This window comes from Paroedura picta, chromosome 2 (assembly GCF_049243985.1).
Source record: "Paroedura picta isolate Pp20150507F chromosome 2, Ppicta_v3.0, whole genome shotgun sequence".
Taxonomy (NCBI): Eukaryota; Metazoa; Chordata; class Lepidosauria; order Squamata; family Gekkonidae; genus Paroedura; species Paroedura picta.
Genome location: NC_135370.1, coordinates 84,837,425 through 84,853,133, shown reverse-complemented (window position 1 = coordinate 84,853,133; position 15,709 = coordinate 84,837,425). Strand labels below are relative to the sequence as shown.

Sequence of the window (15,709 nt, the reverse complement as noted above, 5' to 3'; positions counted from 1 at the left end):
TCTGTGGTCAAACCAATTATGCAGGTTTCTGTAGTAGCTGGAAGTCAGAAGCACCCTAACAATGAACTGGTTCAGTAAGTCAGATATGTGGGATAAGAGTAACATTACAGTACTTGGTTAAATTGCTTCCTTTATTAGGGGGAAAACATTTTAAAGACCAGCACGTACGTTTGCACAATTCTGTAGAAAACTTTCCATGGGATTGCTAACAAGTGTACCTCCACCTCCCTGCTATTGGGCAGCAGATAACTTCCAGATCTATTTATTTGGGGGATCCAGGATAAGGGATAGAGAATCATAATGATTTTCACCCAGATTTTGCTACAATTCAATATAACAAATTAAGGTCGATGTGTTTAAAGTTCTAAGAGCCTCTTTGGAAAAAAAAGAAATCAGTTCACCATCCATACAATCTGTTGAAGATATACCTATATATTCCCTGCAAGGAATTCACTACCCTTGGAGTAAACACAGCATGCTGAAAAGCAGCTTTAGGAATCTGATGGTTTCACCAAATGGTTCCATTTGTGTGTTCTCTATTTTTCTGCTAGAGCAACTTAATTACAGTGCTCAGGCTACTTAGTGAAAGTTGATTTTCTTGTACAGCAATCAATTATCAGTGTCACTTGTGAGATTGTACAATGTCACTTGTGCGATTGTACAAGCATTGCACTTCAGAAATATGGGTCATGAAGAAAACACAAGTAAGTTCTAATTAAACATTTGGGAGACAAATTAAATTGGGATGTGTAAGATATGGCTTAGCATTGCTGCATCTCAGACTGACAGATGGCCTACATGTATTTTTCAAGCATGCAATAAAAGCATGATTATGGCTTGTTTTATCATTGTTTATTGATGATTAGTCTTGAGCCACTTGGAACATAATTCCAGCTAGACAAATATCGTAAATAAAGGGTACAAAATTCTGATTTCCCCCTTTCCCAGCTTCTTGATAGTGAAGGGAGGCTTACAAGTTTACAGGTAAATATGTGGTAAAATCTCAGAATTCAACAGGACCTGAAGTGCTCTTTAGCGCGTCAGTTTTAAATGCTTTAGTTCAGAAATGAGCCAATGATCTTCCCTCCCTAGAAGGTATTAAGCTGCCTGGCTGAGAGTACTCATCACCACTGAGGAATCCTATGATCCTCTGCACATCCACCACCAGGCACCAGAGTATATCAAAGTAAGTATAAGCTAGAATAAGCATCCCATAGGAAGTGCTTCCATGAAAGAAAAATCTGAATTTAACTTCAGAGCCAGCAAATTTTCATTTAAAAGTCATAAAAGGTTTTACAGGTCTAATTACAACACCATTAATAGAATTGCACTTTAATTTCTTTGGGCTTTCATATATAATGGCCTGGGCTAAAAGCTACTCACAGGCCATGAAATATCACAATTAGTTCTTATCTCTTTCATCTCATTTCTTATTCCTCCTTTAAAACATCAGCATATCCGTTTATTGCTTGACCATTTGTAAAGGGATCTGATTTTTTTAAGGGCAAAACAGACACAGACTATAACTCACTGTCTTGAATGAGAAAGCAACTACTAAAAATTCAGAAGCTAGCTATAACTCTGTTGGAAAATAGTTTCAGAACAGTGGGCCAGTACCACTTATTTATGAAGCCATGCCTGTGGATTCTTGGACATTTTATGTAGATGGACGCAACAAGGCTAGTGCCTAGTATACACCATGGCAAAGTAAAAATCTTTCAACCAAGATTTATTATAGAATAATTCTTAACAAAGTTTTAGTCAAATAATCCAAATCCCATATCATCATCTGATTCTTCAGACTCTTCTTTCTTTTCTTCTTTCTTCTCCTCGGCTGCAAATTAAAGTATATTTAAGGAAGTTAGGGGCAACTCTCAGACTAAATTGATTCAATTTATCACATTTACAAATAGCCTGGCTTCAACCATATGCCTGATGGACTTCTGTCTTGCAGGCCCTGTGGAACTGTGATAGCTCTGTCAGGGCCCTCAGCTCTTCCGGGAGCTCATTCTGGTCGAGATTCAAACCCACAGAGCTCTGTGGGGGGCATAAGGAGACAGGAGGTCCCTGAGATAAATAGGGCCAAAACCACAATCAATACCAAGACTTTGAACTTGATCCAGAATGCAACTGGCAACCAACGCAACTGCCTCAGCATTGGCTGGATATGGGCCCTCCCAAGATGACCTAGTGAAGACCCTAGCAGTTGCATTCTTCCCCAGCAGTAACCTCTGGGGTCAAGGATAAGGGAAGGCCTGTGTAGAGCAAGTCACAGAAGTCTAACCTGGAAATGAACATCGCATGGGTCTCTGGGGACAGGTAGGGTGCTAGTAGCCTGGCTTGATGTAGGTGGAAAAGTGCCGCTAGGGCTACTCTCGTGATCTGCGCCTCCATCAACAGGGAGGTCCAAATTACTGGCTGCGGGTACAGCCATCAGCTGCAACCATCCAGTAGGGAAGATGTGCTTCCTGATCCAGCCCCCTCAATGCCAGCCACAAGAACTCCATTTTGGAGGGATTGAGATTCAGGCGACTCAGGCTAAGTCATATAGACACTGCTTTCAAACATGGAGAATGTTTCTGGGATGTGTGTGTGTTCATCCGTCTGTCCATCAGAGATAGAGATAGGTGTCATCCGCATAGTGGTGACACCCCAACCCAAACCTCCAGACCAGCTGTGCCAGAGGGCGCAAGTAGATGTTGAAAAGCATGGAGGGTATTGCCTCCTGTGGTACTCTGCAAGGGAGTTCCCCCACAAGAAGAAGAAGAAGAAGAGTTGGTTCTTATATGCCGCTTTTCCCTACCCGAAGAAGGCTCAAAGCGGCTTACAGTCGCCTTCACATTCCTCTCCCCAAAACAGACACCCTGTGGGGTGGGTGAGGCTGAGAGAGCCCCGATATCACTGCTCGGTCAGAACAATTTTATCAGTGCCGTGGCGAGCCCAAGGTCACCCAGCTGGATGCATGTGGGGGAGCGCAGAATCGAACCCGGCATGCCAGATTAGAAGTCCGCACTCCTAACCACTACACCAAACTGGCTCTCTCTCTGGCACCAAACAAGCACTTTCTGTGTCTGGTCCTGGAGAAAGGAGTCCAGCCCTTGCAGGGTTGTCCCCTGAATCTCAGTCCCAGCAAGGTGGTGAGCTAACAAATTGTCATCCACATCAAATGTGGCTGACAGATCTAAAAGCATGAGAATAGTCGAACCTGTCCTATCCAGCTGGCACCGAAGATCATCCATCAAGGCGACCAGTGTGGTCTCCGCCCTATGGCCAGGACGGAAGCTCGCCTGTATGGATCTAGTGCAGCAGCCATTTCAACTACCTTACCCAGAAATGCAAGATGCTCGGCAGTAGCTGGCCCAATCCCACGGATCCAGAGATGGGTTTTTCATTAAAGGACAACCACTGCCTCCTTCAGCCCCCCTGGGAACTCCCCAGATACCAGGAAAAGATTTATAATATCCCTCAGGGGGCTTCCTATCCACTGGTGGCCCAATTTGAGCAGCTACAATGGACAGGGATCAAGGTGGCAGGTGGTCGCCCTCACAGGCCCCAGCAACTTGGTCTACTTTGGTTAATGAGAGCCGCATGAAGACATCAAACATCATTCCCCTAGACTGCTGCAGAGCTTCCAGTTTACATTCTGTATCGATTGTGGCAGGAAGGCCCCAGAAGAGAGCAGGACTTTATCCACAAAAATGCTTGCTAATAACTCACAGCTCAAATACAACTGACTACTATTTTGGCACCCTTCCTCAGGATAGTAAGAGTCTGAACTACCCTAAACAACTGTGCTGGGGGAGAGGAAGTAGATGTGATTGAGGTGGCATAGAACTCCTGTTTGATCACCTTCACCACCATCTCATATGCCTTCATGACCATGCAATAAGAAGTTCGTGTAGCTTCATCATGAGTTTTCCTCCACACTCGCTCTAGCCATCTCATTTCCCTCTTCCTCTCACAATGCTCCTATGAATACTGAGGAGCCTGTTTGAGGCAAGGGTGTCGAGGGGTGATTTTGTCAATGGTGGCCAACAGGCAGGACAGCTAGTCCTCCACTAAGGCCGCCAACAAATTGCCAGAGGGCATCAGGTCCCGCAGAGCACTCGGGAATATGCCTGGATCCATAAGTCTTTGCAGGTGGGCTAAAATACACCTGGTACCCCCACAGGGAGGGGGTGATACACACAGCTTTCAGAGCATGGTGGTCTGACAATGGGACCACATTAGTCACCATCAGATCCATCTCTGAAGTAGTATTTTCCTTATAACCAATAGCCACAGTTGATCAAACTGCTCCAGAGTTTATTGCTGATGAGTTTTCTATATAGGCACTCAGAGTGCAAAGGCATTAAAATAACTTGACCAACCTTCATTTCAATTTTATTGCCTGCTATATGACATGCCATGAAAACATCAAGTTTCTGTAAGTGGTGAGCTCTGAATACAAAAAAAGCAAAGAAGAAATCAATATTATACTTACCAGCAGCAGGTGCAGCACCTGCAGCAGGAGCAGCAGCGCCTCCAGCTGAGACTGCTACAGCTCCACCCGCTGGCATGCTGGCAAGCTTGCTATTGCCTAGAGGAGATAGAGGAAATGGGATACTGCTGAATGAGATCTCTTGACCTTATGCTGAACAGGGGGTGGGGGAGTTATTGGGACTATATCGCAAGCTGAACGTTTTAAATGTTATTGTTGTATTTTTAAGGGTTTTAGTATATTTTACAGAGTCACTGCAAACTGCTGTGAGACTACGGTAAGCGGCGGTATATAACCGCCAAAATAAATAAATGAGTGTAGTTATGGCTTGTCAATGGGAAACCAGACTATGCAGGGTTCCTTGGTGTTCAGTTAAATCAATGGGTTTACCTGTGATTAAACTGGCATAGAATTGTGAAAAATACCCACAATGAATTAGTTTCTTCTTATATCTGCCATTAGGCCATTCTGAAGGACTAACACTTGTTCAAATCATATACACACCCCATTCCCTGTCACCAACTTCAGAGCTTCTGCTCCTTCCACAGTCTCATTCTATATTACAATCTCCACCTTGCTCTTTGGACCAGGAAAAGACACTGATGCACTATGACAGGCATGAGACAGGTCAAATAGTACTCAGCAATCTCTATTAGGCATCTCAAGCTCTCAGTCATATCCCGAACCACACAAATGAATTTTTAATTCTAAGAATCAACTTGTCTTGATAAGCTCCTATCTGATGCCATGCAAGCACTCATTTATTTTATCAGGCCAGTTGCATCTCATAAGTCATGTTGGGGAGTGCTGGCTATATGCAAAATATGTATGCAGAGTGCTTGGCATGCTATGAATCAATATGGATGGCTGGAGGATGGGTGGGAGAAAACAATTGAATATAAGGAAACTCCTTGAAATCAAGCACAGCTCTGCTGGGACTAGTCTATTCCCTATCACATAACTGTGCATTCTTACATCCATGTACAAAGTTCTCAATATGTCAACTAATAACACTTCCTTTGGGATTATAGTGCCACCATTTGTTTTTATACCTCTGAGACATAAATGCAACTTAAGCAACAGCTGGAACTGTATGACACACTGGCCCTTGGGAGATTTAGACTTGCTACTGATTAATGCCTACAATTTCAAGGAAGTCTGCAATATTTTCTTTGTGAGCTTTCCCTGAGCTTTCATAAACAAGCTGAGGGGGCAAAACAGCTGTTCCTGGTTTCTGAGAATATTCTGAATTGATTCTAAAACATGTTTATTTTTCTGGTCACAGAAACACGTGACTGCTTACGTACGTATTCCAAGAAAAGAGTATATGTATAATTTCTTGGCTCAGATATTATCACTTAAATGCAGTGACAATTATTCTGAATTTATACACAGCCCCCACTTTTGGATTCAGTAGCTCTACTGCTGTACCAGTCTTCCTGCAGAGCTCCTGCCTGGATTATTCCTTAAAGTGGCAACAAAAGGGTCTGCACAGAAGGCTGTTTCTTGCCATCAGCAAAAAGGCAAATACAATTCTTAGGCAGCATGCAAAACAGGCAATTCCTGCAAGAAGGAAGTGACTGAGTTAATCTTTTTGCATTTTGTGCCTCTACCACCAACAGCAGGAAGCTTCTTGCATCAGCAAAATGGAAGCATAGAATCGAACTATCATCGGAACTCAAATTTCTCATTCATCTTATTAATGATAACTCTTCAGCACCACTAGCTATTTACATGATACTTTGCACTACAACCCAAAAAGCCAACTCACGGCTTTGAGGAACATTCAATTTTAACTTTGACAATGAAAGGAGAAAACTGTCAAGGATACTGACTTTTAGGTATAAAGTATGTCCTTTTTTCTTGTCATGTTAAATTTTTTCCCTTAGATTGCTTGAAGGGTTATAGCCTGGATTGTATGTAGACCTTTGGGTAAACTAGGTACACATCACACTTGATTATTCCTGCACTAGCAGAAAAGCCCATTATATAAAAAATACAATGGGTGCTCCCCCCCCCCCCGAGGCTGTGGTGGGGCTGCAGAAGGCAGGGGCAAGCACTGGCGGAGATTCTCTCTTGTCAAGGCCTGGCGAGGCCATGGTTGCTCTGGGCAGGGAAAGCACGGGAGGGGGGCTCCCTTTCTTCCCCCGGGATGTGGACAGACCTGCAGAGGATGCTCAGGGCAGGGGGAATGCTGGTGGGGGTGGTCTCCCTCCCCCTCAACTTGGGCAGCCCTGCTGAGGCCTGCCAAGGCCACAGCCTGGGCTGCTTGGGGTGGGGGCTGCCTTCCCCCAGCTCCAGCTTGCTTTCTGGCTTAACATAGGCTGGCACTTCTTCCACGTGGAAGAAGTTGGAGGGGATGCAGCCATGAACAGGACAGCCTACCTCTTCGGCTGTTTGTTGGACAGATGGCCAATCAGGTAGGTGATGAGTCCAACTCCTCCCACCACCCCAATTGGGCTTTATTTATGTTACAAATACAGATTAGGTTCTGTGTCACCAATTATAATTTAGATGCTTTTTGACAACTACGATGAATTTTGATGAACCTGATGAACAACATGAGTTCCAATTTTTGATACTTCAAGCAATAAATTCAAAACACAAATGAAAACTGCTTTTGTATTGATAATTATAACTATTTAAAGCCATATATGGTATTTTCTGTTGTATGCAGCATTTATACTGTCAGCCTCTAAGGGCATGATGAAGAGATCAAAAAGGCCGTATTTCCATCTCTAAATCAAGATGTCATTGAAGTTTAGAAACCCAAAAGGGAAACTGTTAGGCAGCACTGAGCCACAAGCTTCAATGATACTTACCAGGGGATCACAGTTCTGGAGTTTCTTGTGTGTGTTCAATTATACTATCTATAAGATGATAGTGGGCTGTAGCGTAAGATGCTTTTAAACAAAGAAAAAAATTGTCTAATATCCCTGTCATAATGTGTGATGGAAAGGATCCTGTTTCATTAAGAGATATGAGGGAATTTATTTTAGCCAATTATTACTTTCTCACAACCAGTACAACCCCATAATTTCCCCTACATTATTCTGTCCTCAGCTCAAAATTAATGATACTTACCAGGCACCAAAGATATCCCACCATGAATTAATCATACATAACTACTAAGAAAGTTATTCCTGTGTCGTCTCTTCATTTCAAGTGGACCTTTATGTAGAAATTTACTACAGAGTTTGGGGGGGGGGGGAGTATGTGGATTGCCACAAAATAAAAATGGGTATTTTCCTTTGGAGCATTTCTTTCTTCTGAATTAGGAATATGTTGGACAATTACATTTCAATGGATTTAGTGAAATCCCCAGCCCAGTCATACCAAGCCCCTCCAATACCTTTTAGTCAGTCTTGGTAATCACCCGCTCATGTTTGTACGGAGTTACCCAATGGAAAGATAAGTCTCGTATTTATGAGAATTTACAAATCCTGACTAGGTCCAAGAACATTGTGAAATAGGGAATTTTAATACAATATGCACATAATTTATTGCATTGATACAATCTGAAGGAGATCTGAACCAAAACCTCAAAGAACTTCTATGATCTGCCATTTGGTTTTACTTAGCTGACATTAAGCAACTGCGCAAGTTGCTTCAGGATTTTTCCTCATATTGCTGACCATTATTTCACTGTACTAAGGGTTCAGGGAAGAGAAATTGGGGTAATGACCTAAAGATGGGGCACCAAGGAATTACTGATAATTTAGTGGATCTCATTTCAGTGTGTTACAGAAATCAGACTGTATGGGGGGAAAGAAAGCCTGAAAAGAATGTTCAGGCAGTGCAAGAAATCAGCATGGCCTAAAAGCATGCAGATCAAGTAACCCAATATCACTGGGAAAAATAGTAGCACATTCAAAGGACTGAGGGAAACACTTGAGATATGGTAACTAAATGTTAGGTATGAGCCATGTTAAAACAGAAAGGGAGGTGAAACTAGGAAGTGGAGTTATAGGTCCTTTTGAACATGGAGTAGCTCCTGAAATAGTCTTCAGGCCTTTAACAACTTCAGACATACTGCCAGCTGGCCATGCCTCCTTGCCATGCCCCTGTATGTCACATGTTTACAGTGTACATAGCATCACTAATAATAATAAAAATAAAATGTGTCTTCAATAAGAAGTTAGTTTCATTTTTTCGTGTGCATAAGCAAGACAAGGAGGCATCCACAAAGCCTCTGCAGCACTGGACACAGCCTTCTTTCTTGAATAGCTGAATTCCTTCGCTTGCAACAGCCTCCCTCCAGCTATTTTCTGCTGGTGGGGCTCTGAAAAGAAATACTTTGGGGGTTGGCAATGGGAAGAGCCAGTGGGGGATGTGCAGCAGATTCAACCCTTCCCTCTTTCCTTTTCCATTGTGTGAAAATACAACAAGACTGACACAGACCAAACAGATGAGAAGAAAACCACTCTGTCCTCCTTACTCTTCCCCAGGTTAGTTAAAATTTTAAATGTATATTTTAAAAAATTAAAACCCACCCCAACTGGAGTAACCCTGGTTGAGAATGACTGCACTCACAGAAGATATGCAAAAGCCTGTTAATGATGGTGTGGATTGTAGTAGTATAGTCATAATGCCTGGTCAGAAAAATGTAGAAAAGCTTCACAAGAACTACTCTGCTAATATTCCCATTAAAATATTTCTATTTGTTTGTTTAAAACTTAAGTGACTTTCTTTTTCACAGCATTATGTTGAGAACATCCTCCTTATGAACAGGCATAGCAAATGTCCATTTAAGAGTCGTTTCCCAATTTAATGTGGTCCATCAGCGAAACCCAGCAGGTACTAGTATTATCCTGTGGGGATTAGGATGGACCCATTACATTTCAAGCACAACTTACTCTTAGTGTTATTCATATATATATATATATTAATCACATAGCATGTTCTGAATGGCCACAGAGTAAATAAAAATTGGCCTCCTGACAACTTCAACATAGCAAGATGTAGAAAGTTGGGACTGTAGTACAGCAGTCATGCAAGTGCACCTCTAAAATCTATCTTACTATGTTATCACAAGACAAGATCCATGGCATGTTGGTGATTCGTTGGCTGAGGAAGGAAAACTTTTCTTTGGACAATGGCAATCACACATCTTCAACACTGCCACAGGATGGTTCTAAAGCTAAGGATTTCATGCTGGATAGTCAAGGTGAGAGAAAGCACACAAGCTGGGGTTTTTTCCAGCTCTTCCACCTTCAGTGGAGAAGTCACTACAGTTAGATCACCTTCATCTACTACATGATGTGTAGTCAGATCATGCGGATATAACTCACCTTGGGCAATGACGTCTTCAATGTTTTTCCCATTCAGCTCATTAATCACCTGTAGAAAGCAAACTGAAAATTATTATAGTGTTCTAAGAGTACGGAACTAGTTCAATATTCTACTCCCTGAACGCAACTGTATTTAGTATATTTACAGCCAGCTAATGGAAACATTCATTAGTGAATAGGCAGTTGACATAAATTAGAGCATTCCTCTATAAAAATTGTCTAATAAATTGTAACAATTTTAAATAACACAATAAAAGGAGATACACTAGTTGACCCAGAGGGCTCACAAATTAATCTTTTAATCATTCAAAACATTTCCATGCCAGCTTTTCATCCAAATAGGCTTCCCAAGACAGTGAAGATGAAAATATTTTATATTAAAACACATATACAACCCACTCCTATCAATATTCTGACTAGCATTCTGTAACATCTATAGCTTCTGGGGAGTTTTAAAGAGCAGTGCCCCAAAGAACACGCTGCAGTAAACTAACTCAGATGTTACCAGGACATGCTCCACCGTTGTAAAGATCTTATCCCTAGGAAGGGCCTGGATCATTAGCCAACGCCACTGCTATCATGTGCATATCCAAGAGGAGACTGGAATCCTACAGCATCCCTCAAACCTGTTCCTTTGGGGAAAGCACACTCCACCCAGAACAAATGATATCTCATTTCCTGCATCAGACCATCTTCTTAGCCATAGCCCCTCCCATTTTGTCATTATTAAGTTTCACTTTAAATCCCCACAATGTTTTTTTTTTGCTTTTAACTCCCACACACTCCAAGAATAAGACATCCTAATTCCTGCTATGTCTTAACAGGAATAGTATAGTATGTCTTAATTTCTCACCAAAGTACAGTATGTTGAATTAAAAGGACATGGTCCATCACACAACAGTGTATTGGCAATTGTGTTTTAGTTGTAATAACTAAGACTTTTTGGCTGCAACAGATAAAGATGTTACCTTAAATAGAAATACAAGAGATAAAGGACTCTCTATTACTGCAAATCACTAAAACCAAGAAGGAAGACAGCACTCTAAACTAATATTAGCCACACCCGTGGCACTATGGCAGCATCCTGCGACATTATGTTGCTCACACAGGGCCAACTTCCCCAACATATTACATCAATGTAGCATGTGGGGCAACCTTTATGTAAAGCCTTTAGGAGAAAGCATTTATAATTTTGGAACTGGATGCCATCAAGATGCTAACAGCACCTACCTCTGTTATCTTTCTATACAAATCTCTGGTAATATGGCTGAAGGTGAACAAACTGAAAGAGAATCCTGACAAGAAAGAAGTGATACTAATTGGAAAAGAGGAAATCTTGAAGGATAATGTGCTTCCCACCTTTGGGGGGGGGGGGGGTCTGCTTGGTAACAGCCTAGGGATTATACTGGATTCAGCACTGCTTATGGAGAAAAAAAGTTAATTGGCTACAAAAAAGAAATCCCTCATTTTCCTCCAACTCTGTGACATCAGAAACTGGCCACCAACGTTGACACAGCTGGTCTGGCCACCTGGATCCACACAATAACACCAAGACTATAAGGCACTCTACAAAGGTCTTCCCTTGAAATCAACTCAAGTCCAGTTGACGTAGAATGCCACAGAGTTATTATTGGAAGCCACGTAGAGCATGTACATTATTCCCATTCTTTAGTCACTCCATCAGCTGCACATTTTATTTTATTTTTTGTATTTGGAATAATATATCACCATTCCCTGGTCAGCTCACAGTGGTTTACAACAATAAAATAATAACACACATTAAGACCCCATAAAACTTCCCTTATTATAATCAATGAGTACTATTAGTACTAAGACAGCAGGCGAAAAATACACTCAATGTCTCACCCCCTCGTCCAGCCAGGGGCCAACCTTCCTACTGTTCTACTGGTGGGAGTGAGGTACCAGAACAGATGTTACCATAGGGCAGTGGTTCTCAACCTGTGGGTTGGGACCCCTTTGGGGGGGGGGGTCACATGACCCTTTCACAGGGGTTGCGTCAGGGCAATCAAGCTGGGGAGAGTGACATCCCCATAACAGCCTTGCGGGGTAGATCAAAACAGAGCATTCATCTATCTGGAGCAGCGGAAAAGAGTGAGAAGGACATAGTGTGACAAGTGGCAGAACTGAACTGAGATACCCCAGAAAAAAAAACTAATTTATATACAATCATAAACAATGGATCTTCACGTCACTGGTCAGTTTCGGTTTAATTTCTGCAAAAGAACGCTTGCATAATTTTATGGTTGAGGGTCACCAAACATGAGGAACTGTATTAAAGGGTCGTGGCATTAGGAAGGTTGAGAACCACTGCCATAGAGGAATCCTTACATCGAATATTGGGACCCCGCCCTGGCCTCAACCATAAGCCTGGCAGAAGAGCTCCATCTTGCAGGCCCTGCAGAAAGCTGACAATCCCAATATTAATTACTGGACTCAATTAAACATCTTGATTATCACATAGAAAGTCCTTCACGTGAGCACAGATGAAGTGCCCTTATACTGAATCAGATCATCAAGGTCAATCTGTCTACTCAACTGCCAGTAGTTTCTCCTGGATCGCAGGTGGAGATATTTTATTTCATTTACTACCTGAACCTTTTAACTGGAGATGCCAGGGATTGATTATGAGATGTTCTGCATGCTAAGCAATGCTCTACCACTAAACCATGGTCCCTCCCCCTCATACCTGCAGGATTGCCTCTCCCCCTATACTCTGACACAACAGCCCTGTTCACTGGAGCAGGGCTTCCTACAGGTGTCACTCTGCCAATAGGCAAAATCAAAAACTGCCTATACGCATGCATTCTTTGTTGTGGTCAGTTTACAGAATGGCCTGTCTAATGATGCTCCTACTTTACTGGCTTTCCTCAAACTAGGCAAAATTATTTTGTGGGACTTTTTAATGCTGGTAATTAGGGCTGTATTATAACTAAATATTTACGAACGATGCCTTGGTATTGGGATTGTGCACTATTCTATTGTGCAGTGTTCATAAGGTCAGTTGTTACTATATGTTTTGCGTCATTTAGCATGCCATGCCATGTCAATCCTTAATCCTAGAATAGAATCAAGGAGTTGGAAGGGTCCATACAGACCATCTAGTCCAACGTGCTGCTCAATGCAAGATCAGCCTAAAACATCCATGATAGATATCTCTCCAGATACTGCTTGCTAGTGAGGAGTTAACCACCCCTTAATTCACCTTATTCCACTGCTGAATTACTCTATCAAAACATTTTCTTGATCATTCTACATGTAATTTAAACCCATTGCTGTGGGTCCTATCCTGTATCAGGAACTACTCCCAGCCCTTCTCCAAGTGACAACCTTTCAAATATTTAAAAAAAGAACAAACATTTCTCCTCTCAAGCTTTGTTTCAGCTCTAGTTTTCGATTTCTGAAATCCACACCTTGTTGTTTTGTTTAGGGGATGTCTCATCCTGTTTACTTTAGCTGAATTTTACTTCCCCTGGGTAATATGCCTGGAGTCTCAGTGAAAAAGGAAGACTGTAATTAAAGTAAATAAAATACAACTGACAGTTCGCATGTTTATCATTACCAGTCAGTCTTCTAAAAAATGTCCTCCATACAAACTGGAAACCTACTATTAAATCCCAATTTTGCTCTTTGTTCACTGGAGCTAATCAAACATTTAACTCAGCTGGGTACACTCAAAGAATAAGAGAAGGGTTGGCAAGTTATGCACTTTTGCAAAAAGGTGACTTATCAGGATAATTTAAAAACCCAAAACATTTCAATGGCTTACCAAACCAGAAAGTTGACTAATAATACAAAACAATTTGATGTATACAATGTTCTATATCAAAATAGCTATAAAGAAAAGTCTCTTGTATTTAGCTGATACCTGGATGGATACAAGTTAAGGAAGCTGGTCTTTTTTATCTGAGCATCCAGGGAGGGCGGTATATAAATATAATAAATAAATAAATATTATTCTTCCTTCTGAATGATAGTGGTATTTACAGCTAAGAAGTTTTTCCACATTAAACATTTATCTATCTTACCTTGTTCATGCGTTCATCATCTGTTTCAATGCCTACGCTGTCAAGAATTTTCTTCAAATCTTTTGAGCTTGGAGAATCATTGCCTCCAAGAACAGCTAGAAGGTAAGCCGCAATGTAACGCATTCTGAGGGGAAATGGAGATAAAAAACATGTTTACATGAATTCAAAATTAAGTTTAAATTTTGATTTCTGTGATACTGTGTACAATACACTCAACCATATTAAACACATTCAATCTAAGGTTGCAAGGGAAAGCTTGTGTGTGATATGAATACTGAACTGAAAGCTTTTGAAGCAAAGCTAAACATTTTTGTGAAGCAAGTTAGTGAAGGTAAGTTTTCAAACTTTGCATGCTGCAATGGACTAAAATCTGAGGATGGGAATTTCAGAACAGATTCACTGATTGCTATAAGCTTGGAAAGGAAATAAGGATGTTTCAGAATCCATTTGAAGTAGCACCAAAAGATGCAAGTAACTTTCTTCAGATGGAACTAATTGATTTGCAAGCCAGTTATCATCTCTGAGACATTTACAAAGAAATTTGCTGCAAGCATCTGTGAACAAACCTTTTCCAAGATGAAAAGTGTGAAATCGAGGTGTAGGTTAAGGCTTACTGATTAATATTTACACAACATTTTAAGGATGTCTGTCACAAACCTTGACTTGGCCATCAATGCCTTGGCTAACAGAAAACGGCCACAAAAATCACACTAACTAGGTAAGTATGTGTAGTGGATTCCACAGTAAAATATTGGATTCCACAGTAAAATATTGTTCCCAAATGGATTGCATTACAGTTAGCATTTCTTCATTTACCTTTGAATGTTCACTTTCGATCTAAGTAAGTAGGTTAATAATTTTTTGTTACATTTTGGTTTAAGGTGGGGGCCCCTTTAGGAACTGGGCACGCTAATGTGGTCCCCCATGTGCCAAAAGGTTGGGGACCCCTTATCTATGCCATTCCATTCCCAAGACACGATACAAGACAATACACTAATGCACATGGTTGTAGGAAGGTGCCCCAGATAGTGGTCGTCTTTGAAAGGGGGCAACTCATTTCTTAGGGTTGTTTTTGCTGTGGTGGGACGTTGGAGCTTTCACACGGACTAAATCTCGGGAACGCTGGCCGTCGTAGCCATTCGCCCCCGCACCTCTGTCCCCCACGGTGGCGACGGGCTCTTCTTTCCCCTCCGCGGCCTCCCAGGCTGCGGCGCGACAGGCACGTGGCCGCCCGGCCCACATGGCGCCGCCTAACCCCGCCCGCCAGGAGGAAGCGTCGCCCCGCAAACGGCTAAACCACGGAAAGAGAAGGCCGCGCGCTTCCCAGGGCCGCCCGGGCAGGAGAGGGGCCGAGCAGACTCACTTGAACGGGCTTGGGGGCCACCGCTTCTCCGCCGACCCTCTCGGCAGCCGCCTCAGCGCAGAAAGGAAGAGGAGGAGCCGGCAGCGCGGAGTCCTTCCCGGGAGGTCCAGCAAACGGGGTCCTGATTGGCCATGAAGGACAGCCAATCAGAAACCGGATTGTTCGAATGGGCTCTCTGTCAGAGCCACGGCATCGTCCGAGGAAGCGGCCGCGAGGAGGGCGGGGAGTTTCGGGCTTTCTGTTCTCGCTTTTATTCTAAACGCAATAACATTTGAGTCCAACAGCGCCCTCGAGACCAGCAAAGATTTGTTCAAGGCACGAGCTTTCTTGTGCGGCGGTGAATGTACTATTGAGACTCATTTTTGCCTTCTTAAAACTTTCTGAACAGTGACGTGCTTGTATATGAGCTCAGGTCATATTTGCGCAGCTCTTTTCCCATGTCGGAGAAGGCGAGGGTGGATTTTAAGCTTCCTTTGATTCACTACGTTAACACCTGGATCGTGTCTTGCGTCACAGATTTTTCTTCGCT

At 42.4% G+C, this 15,709-nt stretch overlaps 1 protein-coding gene across 1 annotated transcript; it reads right to left on the bottom strand.

Moving 5' to 3' along the window:
* Positions 1 to 1,712: 1,712 nt before the first annotated feature.
* RPLP2 (ribosomal protein lateral stalk subunit P2) lies at positions 1,713 to 15,342 on the bottom strand. The gene is made up of 5 exons (XM_077321404.1): positions 15,181 to 15,342; positions 13,818 to 13,941; positions 9,772 to 9,820; positions 4,484 to 4,579; positions 1,713 to 1,834 (listed from the first exon to the last, which is right to left on the bottom strand). The coding sequence occupies exons 2-5, from the start codon at positions 13,938 to 13,940 to the stop codon at positions 1,758 to 1,760; spliced, it is 345 nt and encodes a 114-aa protein (XP_077177519.1). The 5' UTR covers position 13,941; positions 15,181 to 15,342; the 3' UTR covers positions 1,713 to 1,757.
* Between the last annotated feature and the right edge of the window lie 367 nt (positions 15,343 to 15,709).

Coding starts and splice junctions, on each gene's coding strand:
- RPLP2 (XM_077321404.1), bottom strand. CDS start 13,940: ATGCGTTACATTGCGGCTTACCTTCTAGCTGTTCTTGGAGGCAATGAT. Junction 4,580..9,771: donor TGAAGACGTCATTGCCCAAG/GTGAGTTATATC, acceptor TATCTCCTCTAG/GCAATAGCAAGCTTGCCAGC. Junction 1,835..4,483: donor AGGTGCTGCACCTGCTGCTG/GTAAGTATAATA, acceptor TTTAATTTGCAG/CCGAGGAGAAGAAAGAAGAA.